General features: G+C 44.9%; 1 protein-coding gene across 1 annotated transcript in view; it reads right to left on the bottom strand.

The window, feature by feature from the left end:
- NELL1 (neural EGFL like 1) overlaps positions 1–16,924 on the bottom strand; it is a 360,979-nt gene that overhangs the window by 326,524 nt on the left and 17,531 nt on the right. The window contains 1 exon segment of the mRNA XM_068147804.1: positions 923–1,073. Coding sequence (XP_068003905.1) covers positions 923–1,073 — 151 coding nt within the window.

The following is a 16,924-nucleotide window of genomic DNA, read 5'->3' as shown; positions in this document are numbered from 1 at the left end:
ACATGAAATAAGAATATACTGTATTTATGTCAGGAAGAAAACATACATATCACCACACAGAAGCAGAAATGCTGAACCACAGAACTGTAAGGGTTGGAAAGCACCTCAAGGATCATCTAGTTCCAACACCACTGTCATGGGCAGGGACATTTTCCAATAGATCAGGTTGCCTAGAGCCACATCCAGACTGGCCTTAAAAAAACACAGGGATGAGGCTTCCACCACCTCTTTAGGCAACCTGTTTCAGTGTCTCATCACCCTTATGGTGAAGAACTTCTTCCTAATATCTAATCTCCCCTCCTCTAGCTTGCATCCATTCCCCCCAGTCCCATCACTCCCTGACACCCTAAAAATTCCCTCCCCAGCTTTCTTGTAGCCCCCTTCAGACACTGGAAGGCCACAATAAGGTCTGCTCAGAGCCTTCTCTTCTCCAAACTGAACAACTCCAACTCCCTCAGCCTGTCCTCACAGGAGAGGTGCTCCAGCCCTCTCAAAAGGAACACGCTGTTAAAATGTTATAAACCACAGCAAAAGAGGAAACATCTAAGTTCAACTTTTCTGAGAAGGCAAGCTCCAGAATGCACACAAAACACCCATAAGAGAAATCGCATTACAAGGTTTGTAGCTTCCAAAAGTCCGCCGTGTCTACACTACACTGGTTTTAATCCCCCTGCTGAAGTTAATTTGTTTCACAGACTAGGACACATAAATAATGCATTCCTCCCAGAATAAAAACAAAACAAAACAAAACAAACAACAGCCCAAAAAAAATCCCACCAGAAAATGGAAAACTCTGCAGAAAGGCTTTAACTTGCACATCAGATTTGGTATCTACCATTTCAGCACGCTGTCGAAACAGAGCACTGAGTGCTTGGTATCTTTTATATTGTTATGATACTAGAGAGAAACATTTTCCTCTTACCTGTGCTCTAGGTCTCGGATGGACACTATCACTCCAGAAGTTGATGCCTTCTGCTGCAGGGTGGCCAAAAAGGTGAACTCGCTTTTGTTGCGGAAGAGCTGAATTAACTTCTCGCTCACGTGGGGCGCTGCGTGGATTTCTCTTTCTACATCTGGGAAGTTCATTTTTAAAAAGAGGAAGAGAAGGAAACAAGAGTACAGTAAAAATGCTGCACCAGAAAGATTCCGATTTCATTTTTCCCTTTCCCTTCAGCATTTTTCATTTTTGAGAATCAGCTACCTCTCTCCGCCACTGCACCTGCTCGGGGAAGGAACCCAAGTGTCGTCTCTTGTCAGCATGGCCACTTGTCACTTTGACAAGTTCACAACTGGTCAGCTGCTGATTTTCTGACACAATTTTTGACAGGATGCCGAGCCGTTTGCGTCTGCTGTGAGCAGATTAAGTTGCTGTAAATAAGGTGTGCTGCAGTCAGATAAATCAGCTCCTAAATTCTGAGGAATCTCAGCCACTGCCTCTCCCAGCACAATTCACCAAGCGCCAGTTTCAGTCTTTACCACCGACTCCGCTACCACCTCTCCGTCGTACATCAGAGGAAACCTGTCCTTGCCCTGCATAAGGCAGAGATGTATGATTGCTAATAATGCTATATAGCTGTGCTACTGCCTGAGAAATAAATACAGGACACGCTTGCAACCCGCCATCGTTTCAGGGATTTCTCAGTTTGAACAAGCAAAGCGTGACAGCTCATGCAATATTTATTAAACCACAGCTTGACCAGGCAGATGCAGAAACACTTCAGCCTCGCTAATCCTGCTGATGTCCAAACAGCCACACGCCTTCTCAGTTTGATCTCCTAAGATTCGGATGCACCATCTCCCACCACATTCATTTTCATCTCCTCCTTTTCTTCACAACATATCATCACTACGAGAGGCAGTTAAGGACAAAAGGGAGAAATCACGGGCATTTCACCTCCCCACCCCTTGCCATGTCTCTCATGCTGGGCCTTTGTCACACATTTGCAAGACCTGTGCCACTTGTGGTCACAACCATTTAGAAGCCCAGTGGCTTCCTTTCCAAAGGTTTACTTTGAAGCCAGAAATGCTGGCACAAATTCTCAGCTGGTAGAAAACCATAGTGCAACTGTACTGAATCCTGAGAATCCAGCCCAGCATGAATGCTGTACACACAAAGGAGTGATGGGATTTACAATTCAGAATTTCACTGCAGGAAAAAAGAAAAGAGAAGGGAAAAAAAGGGGGGGGAAGGCAGAGAAAAAATTGTGTCATTAAATGAGGCTTTGCAGACAGAAAGAGGAGAGGCTGGCTTGAAAAACAACCTGGAACTCAAAAAAACACAACTACTGAGGGAATGCCATGGACTGAAACCAAACTCCAAGGAAAAAGTACTCAAGCATGTTTGGTAATTGGGTGTCTCAGCTTTTCCTGTGCAGCTTAAAGCCCTCCAAATGAGCCTGCACACTCAGAATCCTTAACACCCTTCCACTCTGAACAGCTCACCCCTGAAATGTACTGCAAATTAGACAGCAAAAATCATGTTATCAGTTAAAAATCTTTGCCAGGGCTCAAATTCACCTGATAAATAAATATGATGCCTGCTTTACAGCCTCAAAGTATTGGTCTGCCCAACGTCACTTTTATCATAGCACAGCAAAAATCTTCAAAGAACAACGAAATCTTTTCCACCTGCCATCAGAAAGGGGAGCAGAGGGATAAACAACCCAGCACAGAACACCTGATTATCACAGTATCACTAAGGTTGGAAGAGACCTCAAAGATCATCGAGTCCAACTTGTCACCACAGACCTCATGACTAGACCATGGCACCAAGTGCCACATCCCCTCTTGAATGCCTCCAGGGACGGTGACTCCACCACCTCCCTGGGCAGCACATTCCAATGACGAACGACTCTCGGAGAAGAACTTTCTCCTCACCTTGAGTCTAAACTTCCCCTGGTGCAGCTTGAGAATGTGTCCTCTTGTTCTGGTGCTGGGTGCCTGGGAGATGAAACCAACCCCTTCCTGGCTCAACCACCTTTCAGGTAGTTGTAGAGGGCAATGAGGTCACCCCTGAGCCTCTTCTTTTCCAAGCTTAACAACCCCAGCTCCCTCAGCCTCTCCTCATAGGGTTTGTGCTCAAGGCCTCTCCCCAGCCTTGTTGCCCTTCTCTGGACATGTTCAAGTGTTTTGATGTTCTTCTTAAACTAAGGGGCCCAGAACTGGACACAGGACTCAAGGTGTGGCCTAACCAGTGCAGAGTACAGGGGCACAATGACTTCCCTGCTCCTGCTGGCCACACTATTCCTAATGCAGGCCAGGATGCCATTGGCCTTCTTGGCCACCTGGGCACACTGCTGGCTCGTGTTCAGGCGGCTGTCGATCAGTACCCCCAGGTCCCCTCTCTGTTTGGGAGCTCTCAGCCACTCTGACCCCAGCCTGTAGCTCTGCATGGGGTCGCCATGGCCAAAGTGCAGCACCCGGCACTATCTAGATTTCATTATCTTTACCATTCTTTTCTCCTAGCTGGTAGTGTTACTGGTCATAAATGTTATCTAGTTTATTTTTACAAAGCTGGAGATGATGGGGAAGACACAACTCTACACAGCCCATACACCATTACATTCTCCAGTACCCAGTTTGCTACACAGACAAGGCAACTCACCGGTACTGAGTTCCAAGGTACAATTAAAACTCAGAGATAAAATGTCCAAGAAGAGGAAGATAATTATCCTTGATTTGAAGGTAGGTATCTCATGATTTGGGATTTGTTTGTTTGTTTGGATGGGATTTTGCCTAAAGGTGGCACAACTGTCAGAAATCTCACATCCCTTATCAAAGCTTACAAGGGGAAAGGGAGAGGGGACAGGGAGGGGGGACAGGGAGGGGGGACAGGGAGAGTTTTGAGAACCAGATCTTATAGTAGATATCTCTCCAATAGGATTGTTTAGAATTATCTTTGTTTTCCTTTTTCACACCCAACAGTGATTTCTTTACATTTTACTACTTTTCTGTTCAAAATCTGTGAAAAATTTTAAAGGCATAGCCTAAACCTACCACAGGCACTTACCCAGCAATTCCACTGCAAGATGGCAAAAGTCCAGCCTTCAAGTAGACTCATAAAGCTAAGGAGCCCACCAAGGCTCACAGGGATCCAGAGGGCACATGATGTGGCATTTTGAACATAAGCCTGTCAGGGTGATGACCACAGCCCTGGGCTCACAACCTGGGGCCTGACTACTGGGAAGGAGCCACACAGTGCCTCACTGAAGGCATTGCGCAGTCAACACTGTATCACCTCAGCCCTATGGGGCAGCCTGCCAGCCTCCCTCTGGCAGTGTCCTTACTCACACCACACAATCTAATCGTGGTTTAGTTGATTAGATGGTGTTGGATGATGGGTTGGATGCAATGATCTCAAAGGTCTCTTCCAACCTGGTTTATTCTATTCTATTCTATTCTAATTGCTAGGCACGTCATCTGTTGGTGCGCAGAAAGCGGCCGACAAATGAACTGGCAGTATGATCCACTTAAGAGTAAGAGCTTTCTGTTTTCAGGTTGATTTTCACACTTCAAAAGAAAAGGAGAAAAAAAAAAGAAAGAAAGAAAGAAAGAAAATAAAAGAAAATTGAGAATACATACACCTCCTCACAACAGGTGCCTGAAAGGGAAAATACTCTTTATGCTCTCCATAAAAATAACTGTCTGCTTGTAATGAAATGTCATCTTTCCTCCATAATATAGAACAATATAGGTTTATACAGTAATCTTCAGTGAAACATCACTGCACCCTTGAATGATAATGCAATCTCAGCATAAAAAAAAAAAGAAAAAAGAAACAAACATAGATACGACTTTGATGTGCCCTTCTATGTGATTATATTTCCTTAATTTGAAATACTGACTGTCTGGAGGGTTTGGGTTTGGTTCTTTTTTTTTTTCTTTAATGTACCAGAGTGTTTCTAAAATTAACCAAGCAAAGAAAAAAAAAAAAGAGAGGAAAAAACCCCACACCACACAAATGTACACAATTATCTCGAAAAGCAACAGATACAAATCTTCCCCGAGCATCAAGTGAAGGCAACTTTGTGCCTTCAGCAAGAGAGAAGCAGAAGATACACCTGTGTCTGAGGGAGAACATTTGTTGCTTGATTTTAATGCCTTTTCCTTTTTTTCTTTAAAGCCACAAGTCCAAGGAAGAAAAGCCAAGCACAAAGCAATGGTGCAGTTTGCCAGGACAGCCAAACCCATTTCAGCCACTGTCATAGAGTCACCATCATTGGAGGTGTTTAGGAGGATACTTGGTGGGGTGCTTGGTACCATGGGTTAGTTGTTTAGGTGGGCTGGATTGGTTGATGGGTTGGACACGATGATCTTGAAGGTCTCTTCCAACCTGGTTTATTCTACTCTATTTTCTATTCTATTCTCTTCTATCCCACATTTCCCTGCTTGGTGCTAGCACTCCTGTTCCCGAGGACACCACCTTGACTCCTACAGGCTTCCTTGTCCCACATGAGAGCATTCAGCCCATGTCAAGCACAGAATCACAGAACCACCAAGGTTGGAAGAGACCTCAAAGATCATCGAGTCCAACCCGTCACCACAGACCTCATGACTAAACCACAGCACCAAGTGCCACATCCAATCCCCTCTCCAAAACCTCCAGGGATGGTGACTCCACCACCTCCTTGGGCAGCACATTCCAAAGGCACAAACTTACCAAACCAAAAAGAGCTACCAGAAGTACCAGCACCCAGTGCTAAACTTACAGAGGGGATCAGCAGCATAACTCCAGCCAGGATCTGCAAAGGAAGACCACAGCACCCTGCCTGGCTGCAGCAAGCTCTTACACACTCAGTCACCTTGATTAATTTTACCTGCAGCTGCAATTCCTCACACTACTCACTTGCAGGACCTTCAAAATAAGACTCAGAATTATATTTTAGCATGGGGTCGGTTTCACTTCATCAGAAGACCAGTCCAGGTGAATGCTCATGGTGCTCCGGGGCCAGTGATGTCAGGGCAAGCATTACCCTGTACATAGGAAAAGTACTGGTACTTTGGGTCATTCCAACCCTTTGTGACAAATGGAATTAAGAAGGTACAATAACTCAGGATTACAAACCTGATTTAGGTCCTCAAGTCACGTCTGTGTGTGTGGATCCACCGGTCAAGGCATTACCAGCTCTGGCAACTGAAAATTAAAATCTCAGCCTTTTGCCACTTAAAGCCCAGGACATATTAGAAGCCCAAATAAGAAGCTGGCGTCATTAGAAACAGCGTAAGAATGCTGTTAACACACAGAAGCAGGCAAAATGAGTTAGACAAAGAAAAGCATCATGCTAGGAAAGCAGGCAAAATTTTTGCCGCTTATTTTGATGACGGTGTCAACAACTCATGGTACTGAGGCTGAGGGAGCTGGGGTTGTTTAGCCTGGAGAAAAGGAGGCTCAGGGGAGACCTTATTGCTCTCTACAACTACCTGAAGGGAGGTTGTAGACAGAAGCGGGTTGATCTCTTCTCCCAGGCAACCAGCACCAGAACAATGGGACACAGTCTCAAGCTGTGCCAGGGGAAGTTTAGGCTCAAGGTGAGGAGAAAGTTCTTCACTGAGAGAATTGTTGGCCTTTGGAATGTGCTGCCCAAGGAGGTGGTGGAGTCACTGTCCCTGGAGGTGTTGAAGAGCGGATTGGACATGGCACTTGGTTCCATGGTTTTGTAGTCATGAGGTGTTGGGTGACAGTTTGGACTTGATGATCCTTGAGGTCTTTTCCAATCTTATTGATTCTATGATTCAGGATGGAATTTTAAGCAGAGAAAAACATGCACCAGTTCTTACAAGCTGAATCCCAATCCATCTAGAAAAGGACTTTTTCTTTAACAGACATTTCCATTAAAGAAAAAATGCTTACATTCAGTTCCAAATCAACCCACAATTTCTAAAGCAATAGATATTTTAGATTAGAATAGAATAGAAGTTAACCAGGTTGAAAAAGACCTTTGAGATCATCGAGACCAACCTATCACCCAACATCATCTAATCAACTGAACCATAGCACCAAGTACCCCATCCAGTCTCTTCCTAAACACCTCCAGTGATGGTGACTCATCCACTAGCCAGCTTGAATACCTATTCCTTGTATTTCCTTGCTTTGATAGAGAACATATAGCCGAACTTGTTACTTCAGGAACAGTATGGCCAGCAGCAGCAGGGAGGTCATTCTGCCCCTGTACGCTGCACTGGTTAGGCCACACCTTGAGTCCTGTGTCCAGTTGTGGGCCCCTCAGTTTAATAAAGATGTTGAGTTGCTGGAAGGTGTCCAGAGAAGGGCAACAAAGCTGGGGAGGGGTTTGGAACACAAACCCTATGAGGAGAGGCTGAGGGAGCTGGGGTTGCTTAGCCTGGAGAAGAGGAGACTCAAGGGTGACCTTGTGGCTCTCTACAACTACCTGAAGGGAGGTTGTAGACAGGTGGGTGTGGGTCTCTTCTCCCAGGCAGCCAGCACCAGAACAAGAGTATACAGTCTCAGGATGTGACAGGGGAGGTTTAGGCTGGAGGTTAGGAAGAAGTTCTATACAGAGAGAGTGATTGCCCATTGGAATGGGCTGCCTGGGGAGGTGGTGGAGTCACCATCATTGGAGGTGTTCAGGAGGAGACTTGATGGGGTGCTTGGTGCCATGGGTTAGTTGATTATGTGGTGTTGGATTGGTTGATAGGTTGGACATGATGATCTTGAAGGTCTCTTCCAACCTGGTTTATTCTATTCTGTGCTATTCTATTCCTATTCATTGGCACCTTCAATCATCTTAAAGCTATTTGTTTCAACATGTTTTCAGGAGACCCTCTGTAGAGTCACATTGGACAAGCAAGTAAAAATTAACTGTACAAGACACAATCTGGATTTCAGCTACAGCAATTTAAGAACTGAATACTGCAGCATACATTGCTTGTATGTTGCTATGGGCAAAATCCAGTAAAACTGAAATCTCTGTTATAAACAAACAAACACAGAGTGCCTCACTTTTTTTTAAGTCATCAGTTATCCAAAAACAGAGCCAAGAGTAGAAGAATGATCTGAAACAAGCAGCCCTCAGCATAGTTTCTAAACATTGCTCAGAATGAAATCACACAACAGCATCATAAAACCCTTCCTGCTCACTAAAGGTGCTTCATCAAAGTCTCCAAGTGGGATCCAGTGCACTACTGGTGATGGATGTCCACTCCTACCCACTCCTCTGAAATTATTCTTGAGTCCACACAAGTCTGACAGATTCAGAAGTTCACAGAAGGATGCTAACACTAACCATGGGGATATTCTCCCATACAAAAGGTCATTTCACTGCCAAGCAGGGAAATACTCAGGATAGGTAACAAGGGCAGAATACCGCTATCTGCAATAGCATATTTTATTTTAAGCTGTGGGGAGCAAATCTACACAAATTTCTCATTATATGCAAACAAAACCAGACTTTGCAACATGCTCCTGTCATGAGAACAGGCACAGAGCCAGGTATATCCCCCAGAGCACTTTTGGTGCTTAACTAGGCTACTGGCACTAAGGCTCGAGACAGCCCACAAATACCCACCAGCCAAGTTGCAGCATACCCAGACATCACTTAAGCACAGACCAAAATTCATCCTCCATGCCTGCCATTTGCCTACATTGCTTCCAAATCAGGATAAAGCATAGGTTTCAGCAGGCTGTGAGCTACTGCCACGGGAAAATTACTGCAGCCTTACATTAAGGTGCTAAGCAAGCACCATGCTGATCTCTGGGGACCCCTGCACTGCAACAGGAGTGACCAGCAACACCTGTCTGATCTGCCAGCAACCCAGAGAGAGGGGTGAACACACCTCACCCTTCTCTTTGGTCATCCCTGGCCAGGATAGTTTCTAAGAGGGCAGGTTGTTTTCTCACGAGCACATCTCTGCTTCTGGGTATTCTCACCAGTACAAAAAGACATTGCAAATGTTTTTTTGCCTTGCTGGCTCCACTCAGAGTCGGTAATAAACAGCAGGAAATCATGTTCTAACGGCACAGCTTTCTGAATGATGAGTATTCATTATAAATCACTTTTTTTTACACGTTGCTTCCAACACCATTTCTTAAGAATAAGACCCGTCTGCAGTGAAATGCTTGGTGAGTTTAATATGCAAGCCTCCTACAGAGATGATGTCTCATTTTAATTATTGTTTCGGTTTAATGGGTTTTCATTAAATTAGAGGATGGAGCAATTACCAGGGTGAATAGCTAATGTTACAAAGGTAAGTTCCCATGACTATACAGCAAAAGCACTTCTGCTAGAGAAGGTGGAAAAACAGTGTAATTCCATGTAAACTCTCCGTTTGCCTGGTACCAAGCCTACCCCGGCTGTAAGTGCTCATACATTGCTGCCATTCTCATATGCACGTTTGGAACTAGTTTACAACCAGGTCTCTCCCATCAAATTTAATCTAGCATTTAGAGTTTGTGATGGGCTACACCCATCCTGGAAGCGGGGTGGGGAGGGCTTGTACGAGCTTTTGCCCTCCCTGGAGGGTGTTTTCCTCCTGGGAAACTAAGTTAGTCTGTTCCACTCCCCCTCCCTGCCCAGCAAGACTATAAGGAGGATACTGCAGCCATTAGCTCTCTTGGGCCCTGCCTTTGCCTGGACAAGGACTGCTGCTGGTTCCCCTGCTTCTCTGCCACATGGCCCTCCCTGCTGCACCCCCTGCCATGGCAAAGGACTGGTTTCGTATTCCATATTTCTATTTTTTTTCCCCATCCATCCTTGTTTCTTACCCTGGTGAACCCTGCCTGTTATTGTATATATTGTGACTGTTTGAGGCGGTGCCTTTAACAAAGGGATACTATGGCCGAATGTTTGTAAACGAAAGATGGATCTAAACTAATTTCATTGGTAGATTGGGAGGAAGCACCTTTTGAACTGGGAGTACAGCAGCTTTCTGGTCAGTCTTTCTTCCCCTCCTTCAGTGGCTTGCAGCTCACAGCTTTCTGGGCTTTTGGCCAGGCTTGACCTTGAAGCAGATAAAGTGTGAGGCCTCTTCTAACATTCTAACACATAACTGCTTTTTAATTAACAGTCTCTGTTTTTCTCTCTTTCTAACCCTCTCTGGGGAAAGGGGGAGAGAAGGAGGAGCAGGGGTGGGGAACCCCCCTCAGCAGAGGAGGGAACCCTCATTTCTGTGTGACTTTGTTGTATATTTCTGTATATATTGTAAATACTGTAAATTCTGTACATAAACCTGCATTTCCTAAACTGCTTTGTAAATATACAACACACACTCCTTTGTTAATCTGGCTGTGCATTTTTTTTTCCTTTCAATTTTCTTCCCTCTACTCACGGGGCGGGAAAGGGCCCGGCCTTTCCCCCAACCCTACGACATATATATACATACATATAGATATATATTTACACACACATACACTGTTTAAAGAAAATTCCTTACCTCTCTACTTCCAAGCCAAATATAAATTATTTCTTGGTGGATTTCCTCTTTCCCTTTCTTTTCCTCTCCATTGGGAAAGAAGAGGGGGGAGCCAGGGAGGGATTCTCAGCCTGGCCCCCATCTGAGCTCTTAAGCCCCAGTTAAGGCTCAAACTACCACACAGTTATATATACATGTGTATTTCATTCCTTTCAGGAGGCTACTGCAAATCCTATCCTGAAACTCCAGATGCCTAGGACAGCAGAATTTTGAGTCACTAAAGAAATCAAACAGAGACTACTTATCAAATCTCATTTGTCTCCCCAACCAATAATTTAGTTGATTCAGTGGTTTAATGTCAGACTCATCACTTCTTGAAAACTGGCCCGAGTGGAGTACTAGCTAGAATGACCACACTCATGTTAATTAAGTAGTTGTCAGAGAGTCTAAAAGTCCTCTGTTTGCTTTATCAGCATGTCAAACTGAACCTTGGAAATTGAGTCCTCAGGAACAGAGCAGCAGTTACCACACAGGACTTGGAAATGAATACACAGAATCATGGAATCAACCAGGTTGGAAAAGACCTCAGAGATCAAGTCCAACCTATTACCTATCACAGTATCAGTATCACAGTATAACTTAGGTTGGAAAGGACCTCGAGGATCATCGAGTCCAACCTATCAACACAGACCCCATGACTAGACCATACCTAACACTGCATGACTAACTGAACCATGGCTTCGAGTGCCACATCCAATCCTTTTTTGAACACCTCCAGGGACAGCAACTCCAACACCTCCAGGGACAGCACATTCCAATGGCAAATTACTCTTTCTGGGAAGAACTTTCTCCTCACCTCCAGCCTAAACTTCCCCTGGTGCAGCTTGAGACTGTGTCCTCCTGTTCTGCTACTGGGTGCCTGGGAGAAGAGACCAACCCCCACCTGTCTACAACCTCTTCTCAGGAAGAAGGTTGCCAAGAAAGAAAGCAGCCACCTCTGCTTCTCAAGCCCCAGACAGCAAAAGGTGCCCAAGGTAACAGAGGAAACATGGGGGCACAGAGCTGTAGCAAAGCATCCGTTGAGGAACTGCTGCATAAGGGTTTCACATCTCCAGGGTCCTTCCTTGTCTTTTCCACACAAACGGATAGACCAACCAAGGAAAGCGCTGGAATCATCTCTCCAGCAGCAGAAGGATGAGCAGCAGGCCTGGGCACACACACAGCACGACTGACAGTCTTCAAACCATTTGGCCATTATGGAGCAGAACCAGAAAGCTGGAGTAAGCCAAACAGCTTTGCAACAAGCCTCCTGCCGGGAACGGCGATTGCCTTGCTGAGGCTACATATCACCTCTTACCCAAGGCAGCCACTTCAACTTCTTTCCAATATTTTAAGCAGCTACTGAGCTCAGGCTTGCCTTCTCATGGGACTCATGCTGAAAGCAAGACTATTTACAAATGGTTGAACCCTTAAATTAAATGCTTGGTAGAAACGCTCCAGAAGTTACGCTACCACTAAAAGCAGATAATCTGCTCTTAAATCACGTGAGTTAATCAAATTACATGTGGCATTGGTTAATTAGTTCAGGAGTCACTGATTACAGCATCTTCTCCAGCATTTATCTACGCTAGATAAGGTATCACACCCCTGTGGCTTTAAAGATTGCTAGTTGCAAATTCAGAAAATAACAACATGTTAACAGAATAGAGCATGGGCTACACCAGCAGCATGAAAAGAGCCAGTGGCAATGTGTGCAACACTGGGACAAAGCAGTAAACTGCTAAGAATCATCACCAATAGGCTGCCCACTTTAATAAAGGACTGTCGACTTCAGGGGTCTACTTTAAGAGTGTATGAAATGCTAATGTTACACAAAATAATGAGTCACCCAAAAACACTGTTCCTGTCCTGGCTGCCTGCAAAAGCAAGCTAAGCAATTTTTTCACAGAATCACCAAGGTTGGAAGAGACCTCAAAGATCATCAAGTCCAGCCTGGCACCACAGACCTCATGACTAAACCATGGCACCAAGTGCCACGTCCAATCCCCTCTCAAACACCTCCAGGGATGGTGACTCCACCACCTCCCTGGGCAGCACATTCCAATGGCTAACGACCTCCCCTGGTGCAGCTTGAGACTGTGTCCTCTTGTTCTGGTGCTGGGTGCCTGGGAGAAGAGACCAAACCCCTCTTGCCTACAACCTCCCTTCAGGTAGTTGTAGAGAGCAAGAAGGTCTCCCCTGAGCCTCCTCTTCTCCAGGCTACACAATCCCGGCTCCCTCAGCCTCTCCTCATAGGGCTGTGCTCCAGACCCCACCCCAGCCTCATTGCCCTTCTCTGGACACATCCAAGAGTCTCAATGTCTCTCCTAAACTGAGCAGCCCAGAACTGGATACAGGACTCAAGGTGTGGCCTAACCAGGGCTGAGTACAGGGGCAGAATGACTTCCCTGCTCCTGCTGGCCACACTATTCTTGATGCAGGCTAGGATGCCATTGGCCTTATTGGCCACCTGGGCACACTGCTGGCTCATGTTCAGCCAGCTGTCAATCAGCACCCCCAGGTCCCTTTCCGTTTGGCAGCTCTCCAGCCACTCCAACCCCTTTTCCTCCCTGTCTACATAACATTTTCAGGTATGCTCATAGTCATAGACCCCAAAACCACAAAACTGCTTTTAAAATCACCTAACGTATACTGAACTTGACAACATTGACATGCTCTTCAGCAACATTTGTTCAAAAGAAACTTGATGTGGTACCAGAAGGTAAGAAGCATCCAGAACCAAGAATCAGATATAGAAGTTCTGCAGATAACTACTAATTGTAGTTTGGACTTGTTTCCTCCCTCCTTAACCCTTAGTGTGTTTGGAGCCTAGAAGCAAAATTGAGGCTTTTTCCATAGAGCAACCAGAGAGATTGAGCCATTTGTAATCTTAACCAAAGATTACAAATAATTCCAATTTATCAATTCAAATAATACAATAATTCCAACTTCTCATTAAGCACTCTTCCTTCTTGCAGGTAATAATCAATGCTGCTCATATTTTTAATACTGTCGTCAGAAAGTAAGTAGTAACATCAAATATTTCTGAAGTGCTTCAGGATTCCTAAGGTTAAAATGAGTATGCCCCTGTACACTGCACTCTGGCCCTCTACACTGCTCTGGTTAGGCCACGCCTTGAGTACTGTGTCCAGGTCTGGGGCTCTCAGTTTAGGAAAGATGTTGAGTTGCTGGAACATGCTCAGACAAGGGCAACAAAGCTGGGGAGGAGTTCGGAGCACAGCCCTATGAGGAGAGGCTGAGGGAGCTGGGGTTGCTTAGCCTGGAGAAGAGGAGGCTCAGGGGAGACCTTCTTGCCGTCTACAACTACCTGAAGGGAGGTTGTAGCCAGGTGAGGGCTGGTCTCTTCTCCCAGGCAACCAGCACCAGAACAAGAGGACACAGTCTCAAGCTGAACCAGGGGAGGTTTAGGCTGGAGGTTAGGAAGAAATTCTACACAGAGAGAGTGATTGCCCATTGGTATGTGCTGCCCAGGGAGGTGGTGGAGTCACCATCATTGGAGGTGTTCAGGAGGAGACCTGATAGGGTGCTTGGTTGCATGGTTTAGCTGATTAGGTGGTGTTGGATGATAGGTTGGATGAGATGATCATGAAGGTCTCTTCCAACCTGGTTTATTCTATTCTCTTCTATTCTATTCTATGACCAAGACAGCCAACAAGTAACCCATAACCTGGATTTTTCAAAGATATTTTGGGTATCAGACAGGATAACAGGATAGAAAGCTGAATGCCTGAGCATCTTGAAAATCCCAGCCTATCTTCAGGGAGGTCACACAGAAATCAGAATTCACCTCGCTGGTGAAAACCTGCATTCTCAAACACGTCAATCAAAACATCAGGTTTCAAGCAGTTCATTAACAGGAAAGGTTCAGTGAAACAGAAACCTCTGACTCAGTTTCTCTGCTTGCAGAGAGAGGTTACAAGGCCTAACGCTCCTTTAAGGCAGCTAACAGACCTGGCTACACCTGCATAAAGGTTTTCACTTCCAGCACAGTAAAGCCTTTCATCACATGAATAATCCAACTAAAGGTAATGAAATTATCTGCAAAGTTCAGAGCGAGCATATGCTGAAAGTACTCCCTCGGTTCAAAAACTCCCAGCGACAGGACACTCTAAAGAGTTTTTTAATTACTTTTAAAGCTGTCAGCTCATTCCTTACTAAAAATCTTACAGTTTTTCTTTATTCCCTGTGTATATGGTTTGTACAGGCATTAAACAGATGCATTTCAGGACCTAATTCGCCCTTCTGTTTTCTTTCCCCTGGAAAAATCACTTCCGTGTTACCGCTAAAGCAAATTAAATCCCGGGTGTCTGTTTTATTTATCAACTGCATGATAATAGCACGAGGCACAATACATTTGTCACAGCCCTCCTCTCCTGAAGTGTAATTTCTGCTGTCAGCCTCTTTATGTTTATATTCAATATTCTGCTTGTCTTTGTTTCTTGGAACACTTCTAAGCACACATTTATGCATATTCTCCCAAAATAAGTATAAATGCCAGGCTCACACACGCACACCCCCACCCCCAACGAAGAATCATCAACCCAGCTAACGGACTCCGTCATTCCCTGCACGTTTGGGATGAATTATTTGAGATTTAGGAATTTTTTTCCCCCAAAAAAAATGTCACAATAATAACTGTTTTATCTTTTTACACCATAATTATGATTTGGAGCATTGCTTTTCTTATTTCACCCAAGCATACCACAACTCATGAATAAAATATGACAACTTTGATAGCATCCATTGCTGTGGGTTCATCCGTAACGGCAAACGTGCTTGGGGTACTAAGAGCTCCCTTTTGCTCCATAAGCTTTTGTTTCTGAAAATAAGCTTTTATTTAAATAGAACTGCCACATGTGTGTGTGTGTCCCCCCCCCTTTTTTTTTCCCCTTTGCATTTTTTGCCATTAGCAATAACACCAGCAATAATGTTTACTTTTTTGTTGATTGTAATGGCCACATTTTGAAACTATTAGGGTGGCATGCAGCTACAAAGGCAGAATATCCCATCCAAAAGCTGGTACATTAAAAGCACTGCCAGCACCAGAGAATGAAAGGCTAACACAGAGGACCATGACTTCTTAGTGTGTGGGCAATACTACCAAAAAGAAAACTGAAAGAAAAGAAACTTAAGTATCTTCTAGCTTCATAATTGATTGCCATGAAGTCAGGCTAAACAATGTCCATCATCTCCTTAATGAGGTTATTGTAACTAATACTGCAGAGTCCTCTTACCACAACTTGTCAGTAGACTCCCCTGAAAGGAAAACCAGAGGTGAAGCGCAGTGCAGTTGCCAAATCATTGGCCTTTACCAAATTATTCCACAAGCACCATGTTTTAAGGCTGTGCTGTTTCATTTTCCAAGCAGCATGTTGAACATCCACAGAGACATCCACAGACCGAGAAAATTCACGACACACACTCAAACCCCACTCTTCCTCCCACACATCGTGGCTTCGTTATTTTCCCCAAGAATAAGCTTTAAACTTCCAGCGCTGTTATGCACAATGAGCCAAAGTGGAGAGAATAGCAGAGGCAGGTCTGAATGCCATCTGTAGTTAGGCTTTCATCAGAGAAGCAAGGAGTATTTCATCCCCAGGATCCAGTTTTACACATATTGCACTCTCAGGGTATCTTTGCTACCTTTCACTCTACAAAGGATTAAAAACCTATTTAAAACAAAAGGGGTGAAAAGGATGAGGACAAAAAAAAAGGGGGGGAGGGGAGGAACAACACAGAACTAAGCTTTACAACACAAACTTGGCTGCTGTCGGAAGTGCCAATTGCAAACTCAGAGGGAGGAGTCACTGGAATGGAATGGAATGGCATGGAATGGCATGGCATGGAATGGCATGGCATGGCATGGACCAAGTTGGAAGAGACATGGAATGGCATGGCATGATATGGAATGGCATGGCATGGAATGGACCAGGTTGGAAGAGACCTTTGAGATCATCAAGTCCAACCCATCACCCAACACCATCTAATCAACTAAACCATGGCACCAAGTGACTTGCTGGAAAGGCCAGGCAATCACGTGATAGAATGCCATAAACCAGCACAGTATGACATGATTACCTCACACCATTTATGTGGCAAAAATGAAAACCTACAGAAAAAGTGTCCCACTCATGTCATTGATAGAGCCACCTTGCAGGCGGCAAGATTAATCCAGAATTTGTCCTAGAAGAAGTAGGTTGAGGCCTCAAGCATCTAATTTGTATTGTTCACAGGTAGTTCAAAACAGCAGGGTTTTTCACCACAGGAAATACACAGTATCAAAACTGTGCCAGGGGAAGTTTAGGCTCCAGGTGAGAAGAAAGTTCTTCACTGAGTGAGTTGTTAGCCATTGGAATGTGCTGCAGTCACCATCCCTGGAGGTGTTCAAGAGGGGATTGGACGTGGCACTTGGTGCCATGGTCTAGTCATGAGGTCTGTGGTGACAGGTTGGACTTGATGATCTTTGAGGTCTCTTCCAACCTTGATGATTCTGTGA

The sequence above is a fragment of the Melanerpes formicivorus genome, unplaced genomic scaffold (genome assembly GCF_026170545.1).
Source record: "Melanerpes formicivorus ecotype bairdi unplaced genomic scaffold, bMelFor1.0.p_v2 SCAF_16, whole genome shotgun sequence".
Classification (NCBI taxonomy): domain Eukaryota; kingdom Metazoa; phylum Chordata; class Aves; order Piciformes; family Picidae; genus Melanerpes; species Melanerpes formicivorus.
Note: the sequence above shows the minus strand (reverse complement) of the source record. Positions and strands in the feature narration are given on the sequence as shown.